Below are 23,027 nucleotides of genomic sequence, written 5' to 3'. Positions count from 1 at the left end.
TCGATATAGACCACTTTGGGAATCACTGATTTACAGTGTATTAACCTTCAAGACAATAGTTTTTGAACCATTTTTTAGATCTCTACAGAGCCATAGCGAATTGGCAAATTGAAACGACAGTGAGCGGCCCATACAGCACGCGGACAAGATGGCCGCTGGAGACATAAGGTTCTGGAATGGAACCATAGACCGACAGATGCAGCGTAAGTAGCAGCACAAGATGGACAGACAATCCTGTCCAAAGGATCCATCACATCCAAAGGACACTGGTCGCTGCCTCCAACAGGTGCTACTGGAAAACTATAGAGAAAACCTATGTCCAGTTGTGGGCGTCTTACGGCTGAATTAATGATAATGGATATATATTAATGATAGTAACCACTACTGATGGTCATAATAAAATAAATAAATATATCTCGTCGCGACTAAATGTAACGAGTGAACCCTTTTAATTTTAAATCTGTAAACTGCAATCACAGTTGAAGTTAAACGCCGTGAAAATTATACAAATAACTATGTAGAGAGAGGAGGTCGCCCGTAAATAAAGCGATCCCCTTGCCGGCTTCCTACAAGGGCAATTACGGGGCAAATTAGTCATTAGGGCGCTCCCAGGCGCGGAAGGGCCCGCGGCTACCACACTAATTTCAGACGCGCCATTGTAACAGCCTCACTCCATCCGATCGTCTGGACTATGTGAGTTTTAAAAGCTTTTTTTAGATTTAATTATTCGTATTTTCAAGCGCTACGTAGCTATCCAAGCAGTATAGTTTGAAATCTTTCAATAAACTTTGTTATTCACTTCTTTAGATCTTAAAAGTTGTTTTGATTAGAAAAAAACACAACAATAAATATAAAGCATTATTAGCGTTAAAACAAACAGATGAGACGTTAACAATTACTTAAATAATTATGTTTCTTGTTTTTTTCTTTACTTATTTCCATCAAATATGTAAGAGTTGTATAAATAAAAAAATAATCCATATTTACCATTATCGCTTTAACTGAACCACAACTTTTCATTTTTCTTTATACATAATAAACATCTGTGTATATAACTAGATGTAAAAGGACAATTTTTAATTTTAATACTACTCCTTAATAAAACGAAACAATATTAAAAAAATTTCACTGAAAAACTATTCCATCTTCTCAATTATATTTCTTATTTATCTTATGAACGTTTACTTTTCCTGGTTACGACATAAGTTAAGTTAAAGGGAACAACATCTACCGTCGGGGAAAGCCTTTTTCTGTAAGACCGTCATGGCCTAGTAGGCGGCTGAGCGAGATCGGCAGAGGACACATCCAGCTCGAGGACAACACCGTCAGCGCAGGGACAGGCACAATGGACTATGAACTAATGGAGATAACGCGGTCCCTAGCAAAGAGCAGAGGGCGATAAACGGTGGGATTTTAATAGCAAGACATCCCACATAACCATGTCCTCCCCCCAGAGGAACCTATCTTGAACATTATGAAGATCATTCCTCTGCCCCTCGATATAAAAAAGACAATGTTTACCCGGTCTGCTAATTAATGATGTTACAAAAATATTTATGACAATTCAATTATATTACTCTTAGCTATGTATACATTCAAACCGCATAAGATTTGCCCCGTAAACAAAGAGAACATTTTAACTTTTAAAAAAAATTAACTGAAAAAAATATCTAATCAAGCCAAAAAAGCAAATCATTTTGTTTTTATAAATTCTTGATAAAGCAAAATGTGAATCGTCTTCTAAATAAATAATATGAAACAGCAGGATTAATATCCAAATGTTAAAACTTTAAATTTGACAATGTTAATCATGTTTAGTTTTTAATGCACAGACATTTAAGATTGTTGTTAAAGTTTCGAATTTTAAATTTGTTTCGAATTAAAGACTGCCATTAAATGATTACGTAAAACATCTCAAAAAATATTTAAATGATTAATAATGGTGTCGTTTATAAACCTTAATTAACAATCTCAACGTTATCCGACAAGACTAACTTAACCAGAATCGCGAATGCGTATCTCGTTTTGACGTCATAGAAATAAACGATTTTTATTTTTAAGTATTTTGGGAAAACTCTGGTTTGGGCACGTATAAATACACATTACATACGTTATACGACATATTATATTGTATAAATGTACATTCATTATTACAGCATATTCATATTCATTATTAGCTATTATTACATTTTTTTTAATTCTTTGGCTCTTATTATGTCTATTTTCTTATTATTTTCATTATTGTTTTTAAAGTTAAAATTAATTATAATGTATTTTTTACGATGACTTATTCGATCCATCTCAATTTCCAAAAATCGACAAAACCAAAGCTTCCTTAATTTAACATTGGAACATGGATGACATCTGCAATTTGACCAAATAATGCAACTTTGTTAACACCGCCATCTAGTGAGCATTTCAAAGAGTTTAGAAACTGTGTATTGAACTATGTACTAACCTACATGATAGTTAAGGTATTTTACAATAGATGGCATTAAATTAAAACTACATAAATTCATCAAATGCTTATACAACTATTATCTATTTTGATTTTGAGAGCAATAATATCAATTTAAAAAGCAGTAAATACCAACTTTAATTACAAAAAGGAGTGTCAATTTTTTCAACTAATTTTATAAAATAGGTACTTTTGAAGTATTAATTACTTTTGAAGATATCATGTTTGGAGATAAATAAATACCACAACCAACTATTTAATTTTGCCAAACATTAATGATTTTTTAATTATATTAATTATATAGTAATGCTTTTTAAGGAATATGGAACTTAAGAAATACAGAGGTCCTCTATTGAGTCTCTCTGATTGTGATTATGTAAAATCTTGGGACCAACAAGATCACACGTTGATTCAGCTATAAACTCTTTTATGGAATGTCCAGCTGTGGACTTTCTTCATTTGAAATAAAGATAATAGTTTGAGTTGTAAAAAGATTTTGTTAATACTTTTTGTCCCATTATTATTTCTGTCTTGTAATGGTAACGTAGAATTTTTAGGTGCTGTATGGTAGTCAAAGCTAGTCATCACTTTTTCTTCGAGGCTGTAAGTCAGCCTAGTCTTAAAGGTGATATGAAGAGTGATAAATCTATCCATAGAACGCATAACAGACTTATTTCTTGTCATAATAAAAAATGTCAGGTATACAAACAATAAAACAACTAAATCTGTTCAAAATACTTTATTTCTCAACAACATTACGTATAAAATGTTTTCCAATCGAACGGTAAGAAAAATTGGACTTCTTAAAGTGTACATATACCCCGTATCGATCACACTGATTCATTCCAAGTTACAAGTTTACACAAGAGCATAAGGTAGAAATTCCAATAACTAGCCAAGTTCATATTTACAACAAAATAACACTAATACCAAATCACATATTCTGTCATTCAATTCCAAATTCGAATTATTCATTAGTAACAAATGTAACATGCGAATTTGAACCTTACGCTATGGCGTTAAGACATCACGAGAGCTCTGCAATATAGTAAATGTCATCCATCAACAAAATGAGGTAAAGTGTAATATAAACTTTAGTACAATAGCATTAAGTATATATTCACAAAATAGCATCCCACTAGTACAAAGGAAAGCCGTTAAACTTTCAGTATTCCTACAAAAGAATAATTCGCTAACTAAAACAAATTACTACATTCGCCTGACAGAGATAACATAGCGTTCTTTCAACCACATCTTCGTGAGTGAAAGGGACAGAAATTAAAATGTGTTTACACTTGGCAACCTATTATAGGTCAGCAAATCTACTCATCACTGACAATTTATCGATTTAATACGACAATATTAATATTTTCAATTAGTTCGTATGAAAAACATGACGTCTATTCACGCCAAATGTCTACTGACATTTTGCTCAAGTGTAAACTCATCTTTACCTGGTTATTACTATACAAGTTGTGTGATTAACTTTGTCAGGCGAATACAGTATAAAGATACTATAGCCATCCTTTAGACTTGAGTATTATAACTGAATAGAAATTCACAAACTATTTCTATTCCAAGCTGCAAAAGAGATTACATTAAATCTGGAATATTCCACTGAAGGTAGCCTTTTATCTGGTCATCGAGCATTAAATCTGTCCATAAATACTGTTACAATTTTAGAAACAAAAACATTTGAATTTGGAATTTCTTTACCTTAAATGTGGGAAGGCATACCTCCTACTTCTGAAATAATATTGATAATGATTAAATGATTATTTGCGATTTTTCTCATATTCGCGGCTACCTTTTTTAAATATTTTAATGATACAACAAGTGTATATTAAAAGTTACAGTAAAACCTCTATTTGCGTCAGCAAAGACCAAAAGTGGTGGATTTTTAGTAAGTACTGTATTACACCCAATATTGATCATTTGAAAAGACAAGCATATATTTAATGTCTAATAATATTATTATATATAACTACCAACAATACGGTAATAAATGTTTTATGTTAGACAAAAATTCCTTGTAACAATATTTATGGCTAGACTAAGTATAGATCTACTCTACGCCTTAAGCGCTCAACCGCCTCGGTGACTCAATGCCTCTTAAAGGCAAATAGTGATTCTTTAGAATGATTAGATTGATTCTTCACAAAAGAAAATAATTTGGAAGACATCTATTGAAAGTGTTGACAGTATAAGGAACATACATACATACCAAATTCGTTAAAATAATTTCATTATGGTGTTTTAGATTCGATTTGTCTAAATAATATATGACGTTAATATTGTAAAAGCCTAGAAATATTATCTGTAATATTAAAGATCAGATGACTTTAATATCAAGGTGGCTAACCTTCAGTCGAATTAAAAAGGACTAACCGTTCTCAGCTTATTCCAACTAAAAAAATAAAACCTAGTTTAATTAAAATAAATATCATCACAACGAAAATGAAACAATATCATCCAGTAACATTGACTAGTTATTTAGCATTCAACTAAGTAAATAAAGAGTTCATCCAAGAATACATAAAGATACGGTTCATTAGACTGGCAACATTTCGGATGTATGTTAAACAGATCGGATATTCGGCTGTATTATTATGTAAAGCACTTTAAATCTATCAGTAACTGTGCGAAGCCTTCTCCATAGTTTTGTAGCCCTACATAGGATAAACATACATTCGAATTTCCGATCTCTGATGCTAAGTTACCTTTCAAAATAAGAACAATACGGGAGTTCTAAGCACACAAGTGTCAATTATACAATTCCTACCAAATTTGGTAGTTTTTTAAATTCAAATGCTGGCGATTAGTCATTCGATTATTAAAATTTTATTAGTTAAGCATTCTACCCGCCTATTTAGGAATACCTCCTAAAATCACTACGTTTTTAAGTGGACGTCGAACATTTAATATAAGTATTTAGGTACAATTGTAAATAAATTTCTAATGCGCGTTATTTATTTTAGATTAAATAAAAATATTTACATCTTAACATCCCTGTATCGAGATTAAGGGTTTCTAAACCCATACTGTAGACAAAGGCCCCGAAAGTACAACACAGAGCGTTATAATTAAAAATAGCTTTTAAGACGTGGGCCATAAAGTTGAAATTTGTATACATTACATTATATTAGGTGGTTATAAGACCCTTTAGGCATCACTAGTGCAAACGTCGAGGTGATTAAAAGAAAATTGTTCATTTTCAATAAGGCTTTGTTATATTGTCATAAATATTACAAATCGACTATGACATATTAATATTTTCAATAATATAACAGTCTTTATTTCATTAATCCTAATGATAGTCGAAATTAATAGCAACTTCAATAATACAGTAGGTTTTGTAGAATAAAAACTTGATATTTTATATTTATGAACAGAATACTGTATGACACAGATAAAATATATAATTGCATCTTTATTTTCAATTCACGAACCAACCTGTGTGCTTACATTCCCATACAATACATACGTTTTACACTTATTTTACAGCAAGTCTAAATTCTAGGAACATGCTTCCTTTAATTTTCAACACTTAGTTAAACATGTATAAATTTACTCATTACACTTATAGCCAAGACTTTATTTATGTATCAAGCTTGTGAATAATTTTAGATTTCTCGTATAAACAGAATGCCCTATAAATCAACGTCATGCAAAATCCAGTGATGGATTAATAGTGGAATCGTCATTGCATCCATAGAAAGTCCACTTTGATGTACGCTACTTAAAATTATTTATTTATTTTATTTTTCAACAAATATACAGAAATGTGCTATCACTCGACTTCTGACTGTCATCGTTTTATTGGACACTCTGTTTATATTGGTATGAAGAATTGTTATGTTAACATGATAAATGCTGAATCAAAACAACCATTGCGCAATATAAAAAATAAATCTCATAATATTTGGCACATAACATGGAAGTTATTTTAAGCAAAACTCATTATATGGTTCATTCTACATTCATGTGTTCATCTGATTAATATATCTTATATATCCACACGCAAAGGAAATAGAACTAACATAACAAAAATAGTTTTATTATTAATAGGTAACATTGAATCCTGTGGTATCCTTAAAGTATATACATTTTACAACAATGAACTCATGACCAGAGATCAGAATTTACGATACAAATTTACCTAAACATGTGTTGTATTATTAAAGAAAGTGCTTTTGCATTAAAGAATCCCAGAATGGTAGAGCGAGACGGATAAATAGACTGGTTTGTGCACTGGCAGATAAGTAATCCATTGAAGCCAGTTCCATTATTTCTAATAAGATTGGATAAAAGCCTTAAAATATTCGATCTCTGCCCACGAAGGTTTCAAAACGCAAATATATTACATCAAAAATGACTCATGTAAAAGGTGTTTGATTCCTACACTTTGTTCGTTAAAACTGAAACCTGAACTGTCATCTATTCAATAAAACCATTTTAAAATTTCTATTAAAACAGCATTTAAATGTAACTTAGAGGTAGATATAAAAAATCGTACACATGCACGATGTTTGAGTAATGACATAATAAAATATATACACAAGTGTACAAATTAATATTTACAAAAGATTAAAACTATGGACAAATAATGTACTAAAAAAACAATTTAACTAAGGAAATAGGTACATTGTGAGCAAAATTATCTCCGGGATATTTATGAAGTCTTTATCATCACAACTACAAACGACAGCTTGACATATGTCACTGACATTGCACTCGCCCTAGACGCCCGCGCGCTATCGAACTGTCAATTTGACAAACGACACCGCAGACGACATCACTTTTCTTAATTGGGCAAAGGTAAAGTAAATGTCAAGCCACTGGGTCGTCGTGACGTTTTTTGACGTCTTTCCGTTGAATAAGTTTCTTTTTTACATCCAACAGCATTTGCTCGAAGGACATGTCGTCGTTTCGGCGTACCGGCAGCGCGGCTTGGCCGTGAAATGCGCTTTCTGTGTATTTAGCCTCCAAGCCATCTGTAGAAATTTTAATCATTTACAATTTTGTATTTATAAATATACAAATACATCTCATCAGCTTCATCATAGTTTATCTAAAATCATCATGGAATATTTTAGACTAGTATATACTGGAATAAAAATAACACTAAATAAAATGTTTGCCTTTTAAAATTTTACTCTAAACTTCAGGGCTACCCTTATAGCCAACTAAAAAAATTTTTGTTTTTAACATAACAATGGAAACAATACAGATATTTTTTATCAATACATATGTTTATGAATAATGAATAAATATTAACATTCAATGATGATTTCCTTTTTAACATGTGTATATCTCTCTCTATTAATATGAAAATATGTTCTTTTCACTGAAATCTCTTTAAGTGCGAAGAGTTTAATGTAAACACTGTAGTTACCATACAGCGACTTCCTGACTTTAACTAATCTATTTATATTATATCTATAAGACAAACATAGGATGATGGAAGCTGGTACCTAATTTATAACTAGTATACTGCTGATCATAAACTAAAATTAATAACCCTGTAATTTGAAATAAATAATAGAAATAATGTTTTGGGTGAGACCAAATTTAATAATAATTTATGTTACAACATGTTGGATGAGTCTGCAAGACAAGATATTTTTAGCTATTTTCCTGCAATTTAGGTTTTTTTTTTTTTAATAAAGATTAATTTTTTTATTTTACATTACATATGGGTTTATTATGATGAGCATGAATTTTTTTTAAAAATAACCCAGTAAACTGACCCAAATCTGCATAGCTCTGTCTACAGAATGCCCGGCGTCCACCAAAGCCTACGTCGTACTGTGGAAAGGAACTAGCTGCTTCCACCGCCGTCCACGCATCTCTGGACTTTCGGTATGTGACGAAACCATATCTAGACCTGTTAAAATTGTTGTATAATAATTAAATCACTTGAATAGATTTTATTTATACACGTTAAAATACACTTTGGATCCATTATAGTGACCACTTACATATGCCTAAAGAAAAATCCCAAAAAAGCTTAACTAAACACTAATAACAGTTGAGGTCTCCTATAAAACAAGGTCTTAAAAACTTAGGCAGACATTCTATGATCTCTGCGGTGTCTACACTTGAACTGTTACTCGAAGCACATTTAGCCTTTTAATAGGAGAATGCCTGAAGTCTAATGTAACACAAGGTTCATCAAGAAATATTGCCCAGAGTCCAAGTGACCTTATATCATGTTTATCTTATAATTCTAGATTCTATTATTCTAAGATTTAAGATATAATCATGGAGGTCCTTGTAGCTAATTTTCTAACATCAAGTCCCCGTATAATGCAATCATTCTCATAAAATAAAATAACTTGAGATAGTAGCAAAAAGTTTAAACATACCCGTCGTCCTTGGTGTGCAAACGCACTTCAGTGACTGGACCAAACTTCGAGAACATCCCCCTTAGGGTCAACTTGTTGATGTCCTTTTCCAGCTTGCCCACAAACACTATCCGTCTTTCTTCTACGGGAGTGTTGCTCTCTCTGAAAGTCATTTTAAGTTTGAGTTTAAAATTTTATAATATAAATTAGCATTATAATTATATAGAACAGGATACTTCTACTTGCATTGCTTCATTAAAGACAATGTAAAGGAATATCTTAGTACTGCTCCATTACATCAATTAAAAGCTGTGTATAATTGTCACAATTTACAGAAACAATATGAAAAGATTACTCTCTAATTATGAATAAATTGATCAATAAACTATTATATAAACAAACAGTACAAACACAAAACATAAACGTTAAAAACTACCCATGTGTAGTAAAATATATATTTTTGATATTAGCCAGAAATCTTTGAATCTGTTATTAAAAAACAAGGATGGATCCTGGGCCTCTAGGCAAAAGATCATGTAAAATCAAAAATGGGATCAACTAGTCTATCAGTTCTTTTATTATTATACTGTGATGTGGCACAGAATTTTATATTCTGAAAACTGGCAATACCATATTGGAATAGATACGAAGAAACGCCTTGCCCTCTTTACTCAAGAAACTGACTAAAATAAATAAAAAAAATTATGAAGGAAAATGAACAAAATTAAATTTGAAATAATCAATTGAAAGTTTACTTATATATAGAAATATAAATGGAAAATAATAATGATTGAAATACAGATCTAACTAGATCTGTAAACAAAAAAGTAATTAGTAATATTTTCGGAAAATGCTGGATGCAGTGGGTCTTATTGGAAATATTTAGAGGAAACCTGTGTCCAGCAGTGGGAGTCATACAGCTGAAATGATGACGAAATAAAGCTAAACTATAATAGAAGAATACAAAACATGTAATACTAACCGGTCTTCCGAGCTATAAGAACTTCTGAAATTGTTCTTTTTGAAGCTTTCTTCTTTCCGGTATGAACTGCTGGAGCGCCTGGACTTCACAGACTCCTCTGATGAACTACTCGATGACGATGACGACGATGAACTACTGCTTGAATAAATTTTTTCCATTAAAATTCACAGCAGTTACAATTGAAACTGGTAGTATGGTATGATTAAAAACGTTAGTTTTGAAATTTGTAAATTATTTATAAGTATGTCTGCGATAGACTGGTCATATCACAACCGAAGGCCGTTGGGGTCAAAGGGTTCTCGAGTGCTGACCACGGTAATGTAGAAGTGGCGTGGGTAGACCCCACTATATCGACAATGTAAGTTAGATCGCGGAAAGTCGCTGGATACGGGCAGTGCAACACTGGCGTTGTTCAGGGAAGGCCCATACCTTGCAATGGGACCGACAAGATAATGATTTACATAAGAAGATGTTTCATTAGTCATTAGTTCCACAAAAAAATTACAAATAACATATATCTTGTCAATTACATTCAGTCCTCTATGTATACATACCTAGTGGATGAATCCGAGCTTTCTGAAACAGTGGGCTTTCGAACTAAAGGCGGCGTCATTGACAACGTAATTTTCTTATCAATAACGTTACTATCATACTGTGGGCTGGGTTTAGTTTTTTTAATCGGTGGAGTTTTAGACTTCGTTGGCTCCGTGTGTTTGGATCGCGAACGGGACCTGTTACGATATTCTCGACGTAGCGGAGACGGTGACCGACGTTTGCGATACGGTGAGCGCGTGTGCGACCGTCTTTTCCTCCGATACGGTGAGTCAGAACGCCTGTATCGTCTGTACCTGCTTCTAGATCTAGATCTGTTCCGACTGGGTGATCGTTTCCTCCTATGTCCTCTTGAAGGTGATCTTGACCGCCTGTATTTACATTCGTAACGATCCCGCGAGTTTGACCTTTTATCTTTAATTTGACTTGCGCTTACATCCCGTTTATCCACTTTAGGTTTGATTATAGATTTCTCCTGAATTTTGAAAGGTTTGAGATCTTTGTCTGCACGTTCTGGACTACTGTCGCTGGACATTGACATATCGCTTTCATTTCTCTTTCTGTTTGAGGATGGTTCATCTTTGATAGTGGGTATCTTTTCCGGTGTTGAATTTACCGGTTTCTTTACGAATTTTAAAATTGTTTCGGTCTGAATGGCTACACTAGTCATATGGGGTTTACTCCTATTTTTTTCTAGATGTAAAATAATTTTGTCTTCCCCATGTTCGGCCTGCGTGTCGTATTCACGAACTATTATCGTCTTAGGACATTTGAGAGGTTTTAGTTTGTAATCTCCATTAGTAAATCTGTGACTGGAGGCTTCTGGGGCTTTCTTCATGACCACATCTTGTATACTGGCAAATAAAGAGTTACTTGAAATTTTTGTCTCCACTTGTTTTTCTACACTCTTCAATGTAGCTGTTATGTCTTTAAATCTTGCCTTGTCTATTTTAGTGTCTGGTGGCTTCTTTTCTTCAATTGAGCTCTTTTCTTTATGCATATCAAACACATTATGTTTAAGAACATGGTCAGACTTTTTAATTTTAAAATTGATCGTAGACTTGTTGTCAGCGGGAGGCGTTTGTAATTTCCTCTTAACTTGTTCACTATTTTGTATTTTTTGGAACACCTCCTCATCAATATTTGTTCCTATACTAACTACAACTAATTCATCATAGTCACTGAGTGGTGGTGGTTTTTCAGCAACTACTGGCTTAAGTATCTCTGAACTCATGCCGACAATTTTCATCATTTCAGCTTCACTGATCAGTGGTTGCAATTGCAAATTTTGGACCTTCGGTATTTTACTCATTACAATGTCTTCATCTCTTTTCCTCATAGCCTCCGCTTTTTGCTTTTTAGTATTCATAAGAATCTTCCTTGAAGCCTCTCTGATTGGATCAAAAATTTTCTTTGGAACCTCTAAATCAGTTTTATGTGTCTGGCTTAGTCCATTTGGAGGAGTTAGTTTTACTGTTGCCTTCGGCATTTTTGTAATGCCATCTGGAATTAGTGTGTCAGGAAATATCGACTCTGGGCTTACAGCTGCAGAACTGTTATTAGAACTAACTCCTTTCCTTAACTTATATTCCTGTAGATTTAGTTTCTTTTTCTTTTGTGGTTGTTCTATGTCGATCTTCGCAAATATATCGCTGGATGAGTTAGATTGTTCTTCCGGAGATCGCTTCTTTGATTTAACTTTGATTGCATTAGACACTTTAACATCTTGTTTGTTGGTAAATAATGCCGTATAAAAATGTTCCGGTTTTGAATTAGCTTTTTGCTTTGCACTTACACTAGTATTATGTACGTCATTAGTATTTACAATTTTATTTTTACTTTGATTACTATCTAACAATCCTATGCTTTTAACAGAGTTTGTTTTAACATTACTGGTTGATTTGTCACTTACACTACTTGATCTACTTTTATCCAATTTCTTTTCTTTTTTATAGTCTTCAATAACATCACAGTTTTTAATGATTACTTCAGATTTATTTTTAATAGTTAACTTAATGCTACCATTAGAACTTTGACTACTAGGTTTATCACTTGCTTTACAAGCACTATTGACCATCACAGAATTGTTGCCTTTATCAAAGCACACATCGTTCGTAGCACTATGCACTGGCGACGTTTTTTTACGGCAAGTTGATGGTACTGTAGCCTTCACAGGTTGTTTTAAAACGGATTTTTTTGCTTTGACATCATTGTCTTCATCAGAGCGTTGACTTGCCCCTTTTTTAACTTTCGAATTGTTACATTTATCACTTTCATCATCACTACTGAGGTGATAAACTACTTTTTTGTTTTTGCAAGACCTATGTCTAGAGTTAAGAATCCTATTGTTACTGGATAAGACTTCTGGTTTTAACAAGCTTTGCCCGTGTTTCAGGTTAGAAAGGCTGTGTCGTTTTTTCGATGAACAGTAGTCGTGATCAGAATGAACAGGACTTGTTGATCGCCTGATTGCAGTGTTAACTGTAGACGGCATCTGTAATAATGTTAACGTAGAATAACAATTTCTAAACTAGCCTGAACTTGTAAGTAATTACAGTAGCCACAATACTCACCATGATTTGTCGCATTTTGTTCTTATTTAACTGTACTCCGGCGTCTTGTAGTCGCATGCCATTTGTCAATGTATTGAATGTTTTCCCTTTATGTTCATTCAACTTTATCACAGGCCTTTTAGGTTTTTTATTGAATGTTTCAGTTGCTTCAAACTGCTCCAAGAGTGAATTTAAATTGTTTGCTTCCAAAACTGGAATAACAGTCTCGTTACAGGATTCAACATCTACGAAATCATCCAATTCTACTTTGCCATCCTTTTCTTTTTTTGAAGCTGATTTTTCTATGCAGAATTCTAGGACAGTTGGCTTAGGATTAGGAATAGGAGTAGATAAACAAGTATTGTTGACTTTCATTGGCGATATATTATCAATATTGTGTATTGCTGTTTCATCTAATTCCATGTCTTGTGGATTTAAGTCATCATCTATTTTGGTATTTGTTGGTTGTGTTTTATTGGTTATTAAAAAACTATTAACATCTTCGTCTGTTAATGTACGTGGAATGTCATCACTTTTAGAGCTGTTGGCCGATTTTTCTTTATCATTGTCAAAGTTAAGATCTGATAGATCGAGGTTCAGATCTTCAAAACTTAAACATGTTTTAGCATCAAGATCCATGCAAATGCTATGCATGGGAGAATGTGGTACAGAGCAAGATTTTTGCACGTGTTTCAATTTCATATAAGGAATATCTTCCAATAGATATTTTTTAATTTCTTCGATATTCGGAAGTACATCGAGGTCGGATTCGTTGATAGATACATCAGCGGGTGGATCTTGTTCTGCTGTCGTAGGAGGCAACTCCCCTGTAATGGTATTTGGGACATCGTAAATATCCGTCACATTTGGAACATGAGGTATGTGAAATCCTGTAGCTGCTTGCTGGGGCACTTCATTTTTAATGAAAAACTCGTCTACGTTGTGAATATTAGAAATATTTTGTTCATTTTCATTTACTTCTGGTACAGTGTCTTTAGGTTTGACTTCTTTAATAAAATATTCATCTACGTCATTGACGACTGGCCTATCTTTAACCTCCAATATGTGTTTTTCATTGTGGTCTTTAATGAAGTATTCATCGACATTTGAAACTACTGGAGTGTCTAGATTGATACCTAAGCCGTCTGGACTCGCCTCAGATTCGTTTGTGTTATATACATGATTCGTATGAACATTGTCAATTAAGTTATCTTGTTCTGATACCACAGCATCATCTCTTATACAATAATCAGTTTGTTCATCTTCATCAGATGATACCTCCAGATCAAAGTCTGGATGAACAGCATAAACTTGAATAACATCATAATCTTGACCTTCTAGCAGTGAGTCGTTACTCATATTCTCAATATCTAATTGCTCCATATGATTAACACAGAAGGCATTCTCATGATTTACTTCTTGAATTTGTATATCATTTTCTTCTTCCTCAGAGCTTGAGTCTTGACTTGATTGCTCCATTACATGCTGTAAGAAAACATTTAATATTAATTACGTTGCAACTCCATCTTTAGTTAAAAAAAATTATAATATAACTTACATTTTCATTTTGCCTTTGATTCCAAATTTGACCCTGATTTACCGTTGACTCCCAATCACCTTCTGTGCTTTCTTCTTCATATTGATTTGATTGCTGGTCTTGATTATATTCTGGGCTGTTCTGTTGACAACTGCCTTCCGAGGAGACTGACTCACTTGTAGAGCGCAGTATTTTATGACCAATGGGTCGAAAACGTTGCTGATGGTACATATTCAAAACATGAGACTCCATATCTGGAAAAAAAAGACTCTTTGAGAAACATTTTTTTAATTTTATATAAAATTCCTCAATAATACAAAAACAAAACAATGAACTGGTTGAAAACAATTTTTTTTTAAAAAATATGTATACATTTCAATACCATCTGACATCACTTGACACAAAGGTGTTTAGTGTCAAAACACGAAATGTTATAATGAATGAAAATCAAAAAAAATTGCAAATATAGAAACACAAAAAAATAAGGTATGTATGTGTAGGCTTTTTTGTGAAATACCATAACAGTTTCTTGATGTTGAGTTAGTCAAAATTTAATTATTTATCACCAAAACATTCCACTGAGCCACTGCCTAGTCACCACCAATGTTTTTCATTATAACTAGAGTTTTCAATACATGATCAATAAAATCTACTGTTTCATTATGTGCTGTTCAAGTATAATTTAATGTTTATAATGCACTGCCCAAACTAAAATATGTTAAATAAATGAGAGGTGTAAATATATATAGCTTTGAAATATTAACACAGTATTTTTGGATGCTTATATAAGTTGTGTAAATTTTAGTAGTATGTGCAGCATTGTGAATTTAAGATATGTGAGTGGGGTGATACAGGGTGCAATTGTCAAAACGCACAAAAGATATTAAAATACAGACAGAATGATAACAGTACTTCTAGTCAATTATTGATCCATATTAAACTACCAGATGCATTAATTATAAATTAATATCATTTGTGAAATTCCACTGTAATTGTAGCAAAACAAAATACCAGGTGAGGTAAATGTCTTTCTCTCAAATTATCTATTTTCAAAAGGGGTTATTAACATTTATCACATAACAAATATATACAAAATGCATCCAGAGTTTAATTTATTATATTCCTTGATTTTTTGTTGACAATAGGCCTCAAAAAATTAGACAAATGTTAGCTGTAGTTAAATTTTTTGCAGTTACATTAACAAAAAAAATTGCTTCAGACACCTTGACACTAATATTTGTTTTTAAAGTAATTTGATTTAATTTTTTTTGCATAGCATGAATGAAAGTAATTTTGCTAAAATACTTGACAAAACAGTCAAAACACTTAGTTTTTTTACTGATTACATGTGTCATTAAAATATTTACTTGTTACTACTAATAGTAACTTTACTTTTAAATGAATTGTAAGTCTTTGTCTATCACTATTTAAGTCCTATTTAAGTATGCAACACAAAAAGTTTGTCTTAATTATTAATAATACAAAAATAAATATTCAGTTCTTTTGTTATGAAATGTTAGGAAATTTGCTTATTGCAATTGATTAAGTTAATTCTCCTTGCAATTACTCAGGTCAAGGATCTTTCACAAACCTTGGCTCAGACTCTTGAATTATTTCATCCAATAGGATTAAGTTAATTATTGATGCATTAATACACATTCAGCTGAGATATCTGAAGTGTTATGATCTTTGAAATATACATATGAGGTCTATAGTTGTAGTGTTGACAACTTTAGTGTAGATGATGTCATCACTTATGAGGAAGTAAGAAAAAAAAACATTAAGATCAAATCAACATATCTTAATTATAAATAGGTTTTAGTTAATTATGTTTGTACACTTTATTAAAAAAGTATATGAAGCTAGGCCAACAGCATTCAATATAAAAACAGAATGATTGATTAATATAAACTGTCTGATAAGTGAAATTCAGAGCTACTACAAATTTCTTAGGTAAGAAGCAACCAAATATAGATAAGCAACCCATTTCTCAACAAACATTAAATATTTTGTGCGATCAGAAGAGATATTATGGGTTATGCTCATTATTTTTTGGGTTTAAAATACTATCAAGACCATTTGAATGAGTTATTAACAAATTATAACATAAATAATTATATGATACATATAAAATACACAACATAAAAATTAAATTAAAATCTCAAGATCACAATAGCCAAACTAGGACATTATTAAAAAAGAGGATGGATTAAGTTCCTCATATATATAGTCTTTTTGCTAAACTAAACAAATTTTAAGGATCCCACTACTGCTGCTTTAGGTTCATTCCAGAAATTATACAGGTAATTACAATGCTCAAACATTATATTTAACAATTCTGAAATCTATAGATTTTTTGTTTATGAAAAAGCTTTTTGCAACATTTGATAAATGTGCACCCAAATATCTGATTTGTGATTAAATTATGCAGAACTCAAAACTTATATGATAAGTGTGCAATTTATTAAAAACTCATTAATGTTGAATTTATTTTGAATATGATTCAATAGTCATAAATCTTTTTGGCACAAAATCTCAGTTGGTGTTATTGACACCTATGTGTATGTGTAGCTATAGAAATGGTGTGTGGAGTTAATGGGGACTCGACCAGGATCTATTTTGGCATGCCAAAAAATGGAGATTCACTATTTATGAGTGGGGCTCCACAAAAGTATTTCCCTACAACTACTTCTATACAGACAGATTACATTTTAAGAAAAAGAAATCTTTTTTAATTAGCCAATTTTACTTCCTCAACAACCCCTTACAACATTCAAAGATAATACAAGCAGTCAAATACAAAATTTAAATGGAAATAGATAATATATATTAGTCTGATGAAAGCAGTTTGAGTCACTGTAAATTAATAGAGCAAGTAGAAAGTAAGAAAACTAGTAATAATATTAATTGCATTGTAAACGTAAGAAAAATATAGATAGGAATTAGTATAAATATAATAATAAGCAATATCACATAAGCATAAACTAAGCAAAATACAATGTAAATAGCATAGGAGATAACTAGTGTAGTACAAATAAGAATAACACTAACAATAATACATATACATAAAATAACCATTGATATATTAGAAAGTAAGAAAATGTACAACTATAAAAAAATTTATTGTAACAGAGCCGACCGGGGAGTTTTAGTCAGTAAGAGTCTGACATTGCCTAGGCCCTCCATTCCCAGGCGTCCTATGTAGGATTAATCCCCTCTGTCTAGAAATTGTAATATAGAAATATAGGCTCTGACTATGTTAGAGGAAAATTTTGTAAAATTAATTTATGAAAAAAAAACTCGAACATGAAATTGAAATCGAATGAATGAAAGATCATAGGAGGAACAATAGAAGAGTGTGAAAAAATATTAAATAAAAACAAAGTCCCTGTCCCACAATAGATAGGGAAGCACGTGAGGTACCCATAGAAGAGGCCTTTATTAAAAGAAAAAAGACCCTTACAACACAATTAATTAATTAACCAGTCAATACTCACATTTATCTAAAAAATTATTGCATTGCTTTTTGTGAATTCAGCCACAATACAAACTTCTATAGTAAATCTAACCTACACAATTTTGTTGAGTATTTTAAATTTAAAAATAATGTAGAAATGTAGGTGCATGGGCATTTACAAAAAAAAAATTAAGTGGTTTATGAAAAAATAAGTCTATGAACCTCTGTACCAGAGCAATGATTGCACAGGTTTTAGGCATTGAAACTTCTAGTAACATCATGATGTAATTAACAAGCAGAGTGATCAGCACTTACCATCAGGTGAACTTCGTGTTTGCCTCATCACTTTACGGCATTAAAATATTCTTTACACTCATGACTTGTTTCTAGAAAAAAAAAGAGAAAACAAAACTGAATATCTTAACATAACTCTTTGGTCATGTAAAATGCAATGTTTGCAGCACATGACCAAAGTGTTTTAAAGAAAATGTAAATAACCCATATACTATTACTTATTATTTGGAAATATTTTACATACTAAAACCTTTATGGTGTTAAATATAGCTGAGCGAATAATACCGGAATATAACTTTTGGTTTATGACTAAATTTATCCAAAATAACTTTTAAGTTCTTGCTATAATTATTTTCTATTTCATTAACCATATACATAACTTAGGAGCATACATGATTTAAAGGCTTATAGCAGCCTTCCATCATAATGGTTTACTGTGTAGCATTGGAATCCCCTCTATTATAATGTTAAAGTCTGATCAGAACCACTGAATTCCCATAAGGTATTTTTCTGCATTTCAGGTATAGCTAACATACACAACAGGAATAATTTTATTATCCTAAATTAGTTTTTAATGCAAAGGTAACATAAAAAGAATGCATGTAATAATATAATCAGAAACAAATTTCTGGGTGCATTTTCAACTAAAATTATAAAAGCAGATTATTATGGAAAAACATTAATTGAATGAGTGAGTGAGATGAATAACCAAATCTGCGTTTGTACAGGTAGTAACAACAAAAAAATGTAAAAAATTCAGAAGCAAAAACTTTTTTTATCTCTATCTATTATTCTATTTTTAAATTTTATACTAATATCATTATTCAACATTTCATATATTTAATATAAATATACATCTATGTAAACTTCCTGACAATTTTACACTTTTAGATATTAACATTCATACATATTAACTATTGATGCTATTTACATTAACACTAGGAGCATGTAAAAAAGCAATTTCAGGTACATTGCACTATATATTTAGATGGTGTGAAATAATTAATGGCATTATATGTATTTTTATTAAAAGTTTTTTACTTTTTTTAAATTAAGAACTTAAATGAAAATTGGTAAGGAAATGAAATGTGAATAATGAAATAGTATAAAAATATCTTTAAATGTAAGTGTACAAAAAATATCTTATCAGTTTTAAGAGCCTAGGTTTGAAAACAAATGTTGACATTATTCTTTCTGACCTATACCAACATGTTATCAGTTCACAAAATAAAATGTTGCTTATGTGTGACAAATGTTGCAGAATTATTAATCTACTGACAGTCCCAAATATCATGTTTTTAGGTTAAATTTAAGATAAATCATGATTTTATTTAAATTATTCATATTTAAATGTTATAATACAAATCTACCACTGGTTAAATGATCGAAAATAAAAATACATAGATCAATATTCAAACTATGCAATACCATATGCTATAATTCTGAACTAAAGTTCTAAACACATGCAGATATAAATATTATTGTTTTTATAATTAATATTCAGTTGTTTTCATAACTATTTCACATAAAATTTATCTGCTGACACCACATTTTACGATCATTTTTATACTTATTTTTCTTAAAAGCTGTCACTACACCCCAAGGGTTCATAATATTTCGCCATCTGTCAAAATTGAATAACAACCCCCATCCGCCATATGATTACAATGAATTATTAACTTTTAAAGCTTAATGAACAGGTTTTAAAGCTTCTAGTCGAACGCGCTCTACTAAAGATAACGGTTATTTGATCCAATGTAGAGTGCACAACAAAAAAAGTGCAAATGCTTATAGGTTATGTCTGCCGACTTTGATCAATATTGTACAGAGAAAAACATGTCCAAAGACGAAAACATATTGAAATAAACGTTGTGAATAACTTAATATGGGTAATTAATTATTTACAAGTAATTACATAAAACAAAATAAACATTGGGTTAGTGACAAAACGCGCGCTCTCGAACCTAACCTTGATAACACAAAAACGCACACAAAAGTTTCTAGTTCAAGGCCCCGTGAAAAAACTGAAAAGTCACATGAAGGCGTTACACAAACAAATCTGAAATATCATTGCAACCCGCACTGAAATCTATTTTTAAACAAACAACAGACGAAAAAAGCACTAACCTTTTACAACCTCAAGTGACGGCTTTATCCATATAATTTGTATTTAATAATTTTCTCGCATATATCACAAACGCACCACTTAATGTACACACTGTAAATATTTATTAACACTTTCAGGCACAGTTCAGTCCAATTTTTCAATACTTTCTTCGTTAAAAAAATTAACACTTCATGAAACATCACATGCTACAAACTTCACGCACGACAGCAAATTCGAAGTCTCATTGTTGCCATTGCCATTTTAAACGGCATAAATATAAACTACTAAGCAATAATTCAATTCATTTAATGAAATTTAAATGACTAAAATGATTTATAAAGTAACAAATATTGTTTACTTCGCAAAAAATCCTTTGTTGTTTGACACGTGCAAATGACTTAGATATTTTAGAGCTAACAACACCATCAATATATTTTATCAGACTTTAATAGCACTTATTTTTATATTTACTTCTTTAAAACACTTAAGAAATATTTTACTTAAAATTAAATTAATTTCTTTGGTTATGGAAAAAAAGTCGAGTTCAGACTAGTAAACTTTAACTATTTCTCCACAAGACGCTGACGACTAGACCTTATAAGGACGAAGGACAACTAACACTGATATCTTTTAGTTCAGATACAAAGTAAAGAAATCTTTTCATCCCCACCAAAACGGGTCGTTGGGTTCGGACCCGTCGTTGCGGCAGGACACAAATACACCCGAACTACTTTTGTCTCTTGCATTGTCTGCATAATACTTAATCTAGCTAATAAACTTACTTTCGTGGAACTGTGATAACACTAAAGAATTAAAAATAAGTCATAAACAGAGATCGAATTCTGGCTGTAAATCTACTTTGTAACTAAAATCAATGTTTATCTAGTTAGAAAAGAAATAATGTAATGAAAAAAATATTTTAGTTTAAACATATCATTTATTACACTTTAAATAAAATATATTGTATCTTATGTGCTCAAGGCGTCCACTAGGCACGGTATTTTTACATTCTTTATAGCTAATTTAGTCACTCAAGGTGATGCAAATATAGAAACCACATATTTAAAATTTATTAGTTTTCGTATGTATTGTAATACTCGATCCCGTTCAATTTTATTAATTGTTTTTAATATTACCGGCCTATTTATAGGTTATGTAACATTAATAGTTTTAATATCCTAAGAGATAAGCGTTAGGTTCTGCCTAGAATATTAGTGAATTAAATTAATTCTAAATAATTTGATTCCGTCGTACTTAATTTGGAAAGTAATTAGTTTAATATACAGCAACTAATTAAAATTATAATAAAATTTCCTATACCAATTTAACAGTATTATTGTAAACAATTTCAATCAATTAATGAATCACATTTATTATCCCTAGAATTTTGATAATTATATAAAATTATTTAACAAATTAATAACATTAATTAACCATATTGAGTTGTTAAAAATAGGTTGTTAAAATTTTTTAAGTTAATTTATTTGGTCAAATACAGATAAATAAATAAATAATTATACAATTCAAATGTATTCAGTGTTGAAATAAATAAGTGTAATTTGTTTAAGCTTGGTTCAATAAATAAAATACCATTACATAAATATTCTGTGTATTTATAAATATCTGTGTTGACGGAAGGATTTTATTTACCTTTTGCTTTTATCTGTAATCTGTTTAAAATAAAGCCTATTATTAATACTTTGTACTTACTAACTTAGCGTTTTCCTAGAAATTGCTGCAAATGATTACATTCATATATTTATTTATTTCAAAATATAGACAAGCCAATAGCTTAACTCATGTCTAAATTTCAATAACTAAATAACAAAGAATAATGTAAAACGACTTTCTAATCAACAATCAATCTCTTGCATTTTAAATAAAGTCAAGATTTTACATTCATCGTTACAATTATATAAAAAATAAGAGAAGTAATATTAATTATTTACGAAAAGTGTTTAGGATTTTATTTCTAAAGTACCGCCAGAATTCCAAAAACCATACACCGATTTTTCCACTTTAAATTGATTGTCAATCACATATAACTTGTATTTTAATATATAAAGTGTACGGATGTATACTTTTGTATTTTCTTTGTTTTTAAAGAATTCGTTACACAGAGTAATTAGTTTTCGGTGTAAAAGTGTCGTCTATTGCTCATTTTCTGGCAATTAGTATATGGTACACCTTATCGAAAACTCAATGGTTTCATATATAATAAAAAACGTAATGATAATATACCAAAAAAGTGTTTTCAAATAACTAAATATTTAAATTAATAATAGCTCTCTGTCCCTGCAGACATACTACTGCCAGAAGTTACTGGCCGGCGGCCGCATTCCAATAGAAAAAAAACAAATTAATGTAACATATTTCAAAATAATCAATAAGATGCGCTAAATCGCTGTCAACATTTTAAAAAAATGGTAAAAGAGCACTTCCTTCGCCTTTAAAATAAAATATTGTGTAGCATTTATTAATTATTCGTATTTATGTAGTACCTTTCCTACGTAAATATTTATGTATGTGTATATGTGTTTTTGAAAGTATTCTTGTATGTACGTGTATAGTAATGCATGTATTTGTATGAACGTACATCCTAAACTTACCTCTCCTTCAAGCCATCTCCGTCCAAAGGTTGCCTGGTAGAGATCGCCTAGAGCAATAAGACCGCTTCTTGTACCATATGAATTGTTTCTTTTCTTTTTCTCTATTCAGTCCATGGTGTACAGAAAAGTATT

General features: G+C 31.1%; 1 protein-coding gene across 3 annotated transcripts; it reads right to left on the bottom strand.

Moving 5' to 3' along the window:
* Window positions 1-3,182: 3,182 nt before the first annotated feature.
* Window positions 3,183-20,698, bottom strand: srl (spargel). 3 transcript variants are annotated; one of them, XM_068769338.1, is made up of 9 exons: window positions 20,307-20,698; window positions 18,201-18,271; window positions 14,450-14,682; window positions 12,913-14,376; window positions 10,342-12,833; window positions 9,788-9,925; window positions 8,827-8,967; window positions 8,209-8,345; window positions 3,183-7,452 (listed from the first exon to the last, which is right to left on the bottom strand). In XM_068769338.1, exons 2-9 carry the CDS (start codon window positions 18,226-18,228, stop codon window positions 7,289-7,291), a joined length of 4,797 nt encoding a protein of 1,598 aa, XP_068625439.1. In that variant the 5' UTR covers window positions 18,229-18,271; window positions 20,307-20,698; the 3' UTR covers window positions 3,183-7,288. The 3 variants fall into 3 exon arrangements, with proteins under 3 accessions (XP_068625439.1, XP_068625440.1, XP_068625441.1); XM_068769339.1 differs by having other exon boundaries at window positions 9,788-9,922; XM_068769340.1 differs by lacking the exon at window positions 18,201-18,271.
* Between the last annotated feature and the right edge of the window lie 2,329 nt (window positions 20,699-23,027).

The sequence above is a fragment of the Battus philenor genome, unplaced genomic scaffold, assembly GCF_028537555.1.
Source record: "Battus philenor isolate CCGP_79_NKW_IND1 unplaced genomic scaffold, ilBatPhil1.0.hap1 SCAF_28, whole genome shotgun sequence".
Taxonomy (NCBI): domain Eukaryota; kingdom Metazoa; phylum Arthropoda; class Insecta; order Lepidoptera; family Papilionidae; genus Battus; species Battus philenor.
Note: the sequence above shows the minus strand (reverse complement) of the source record. Positions and strands in the feature narration are given on the sequence as shown.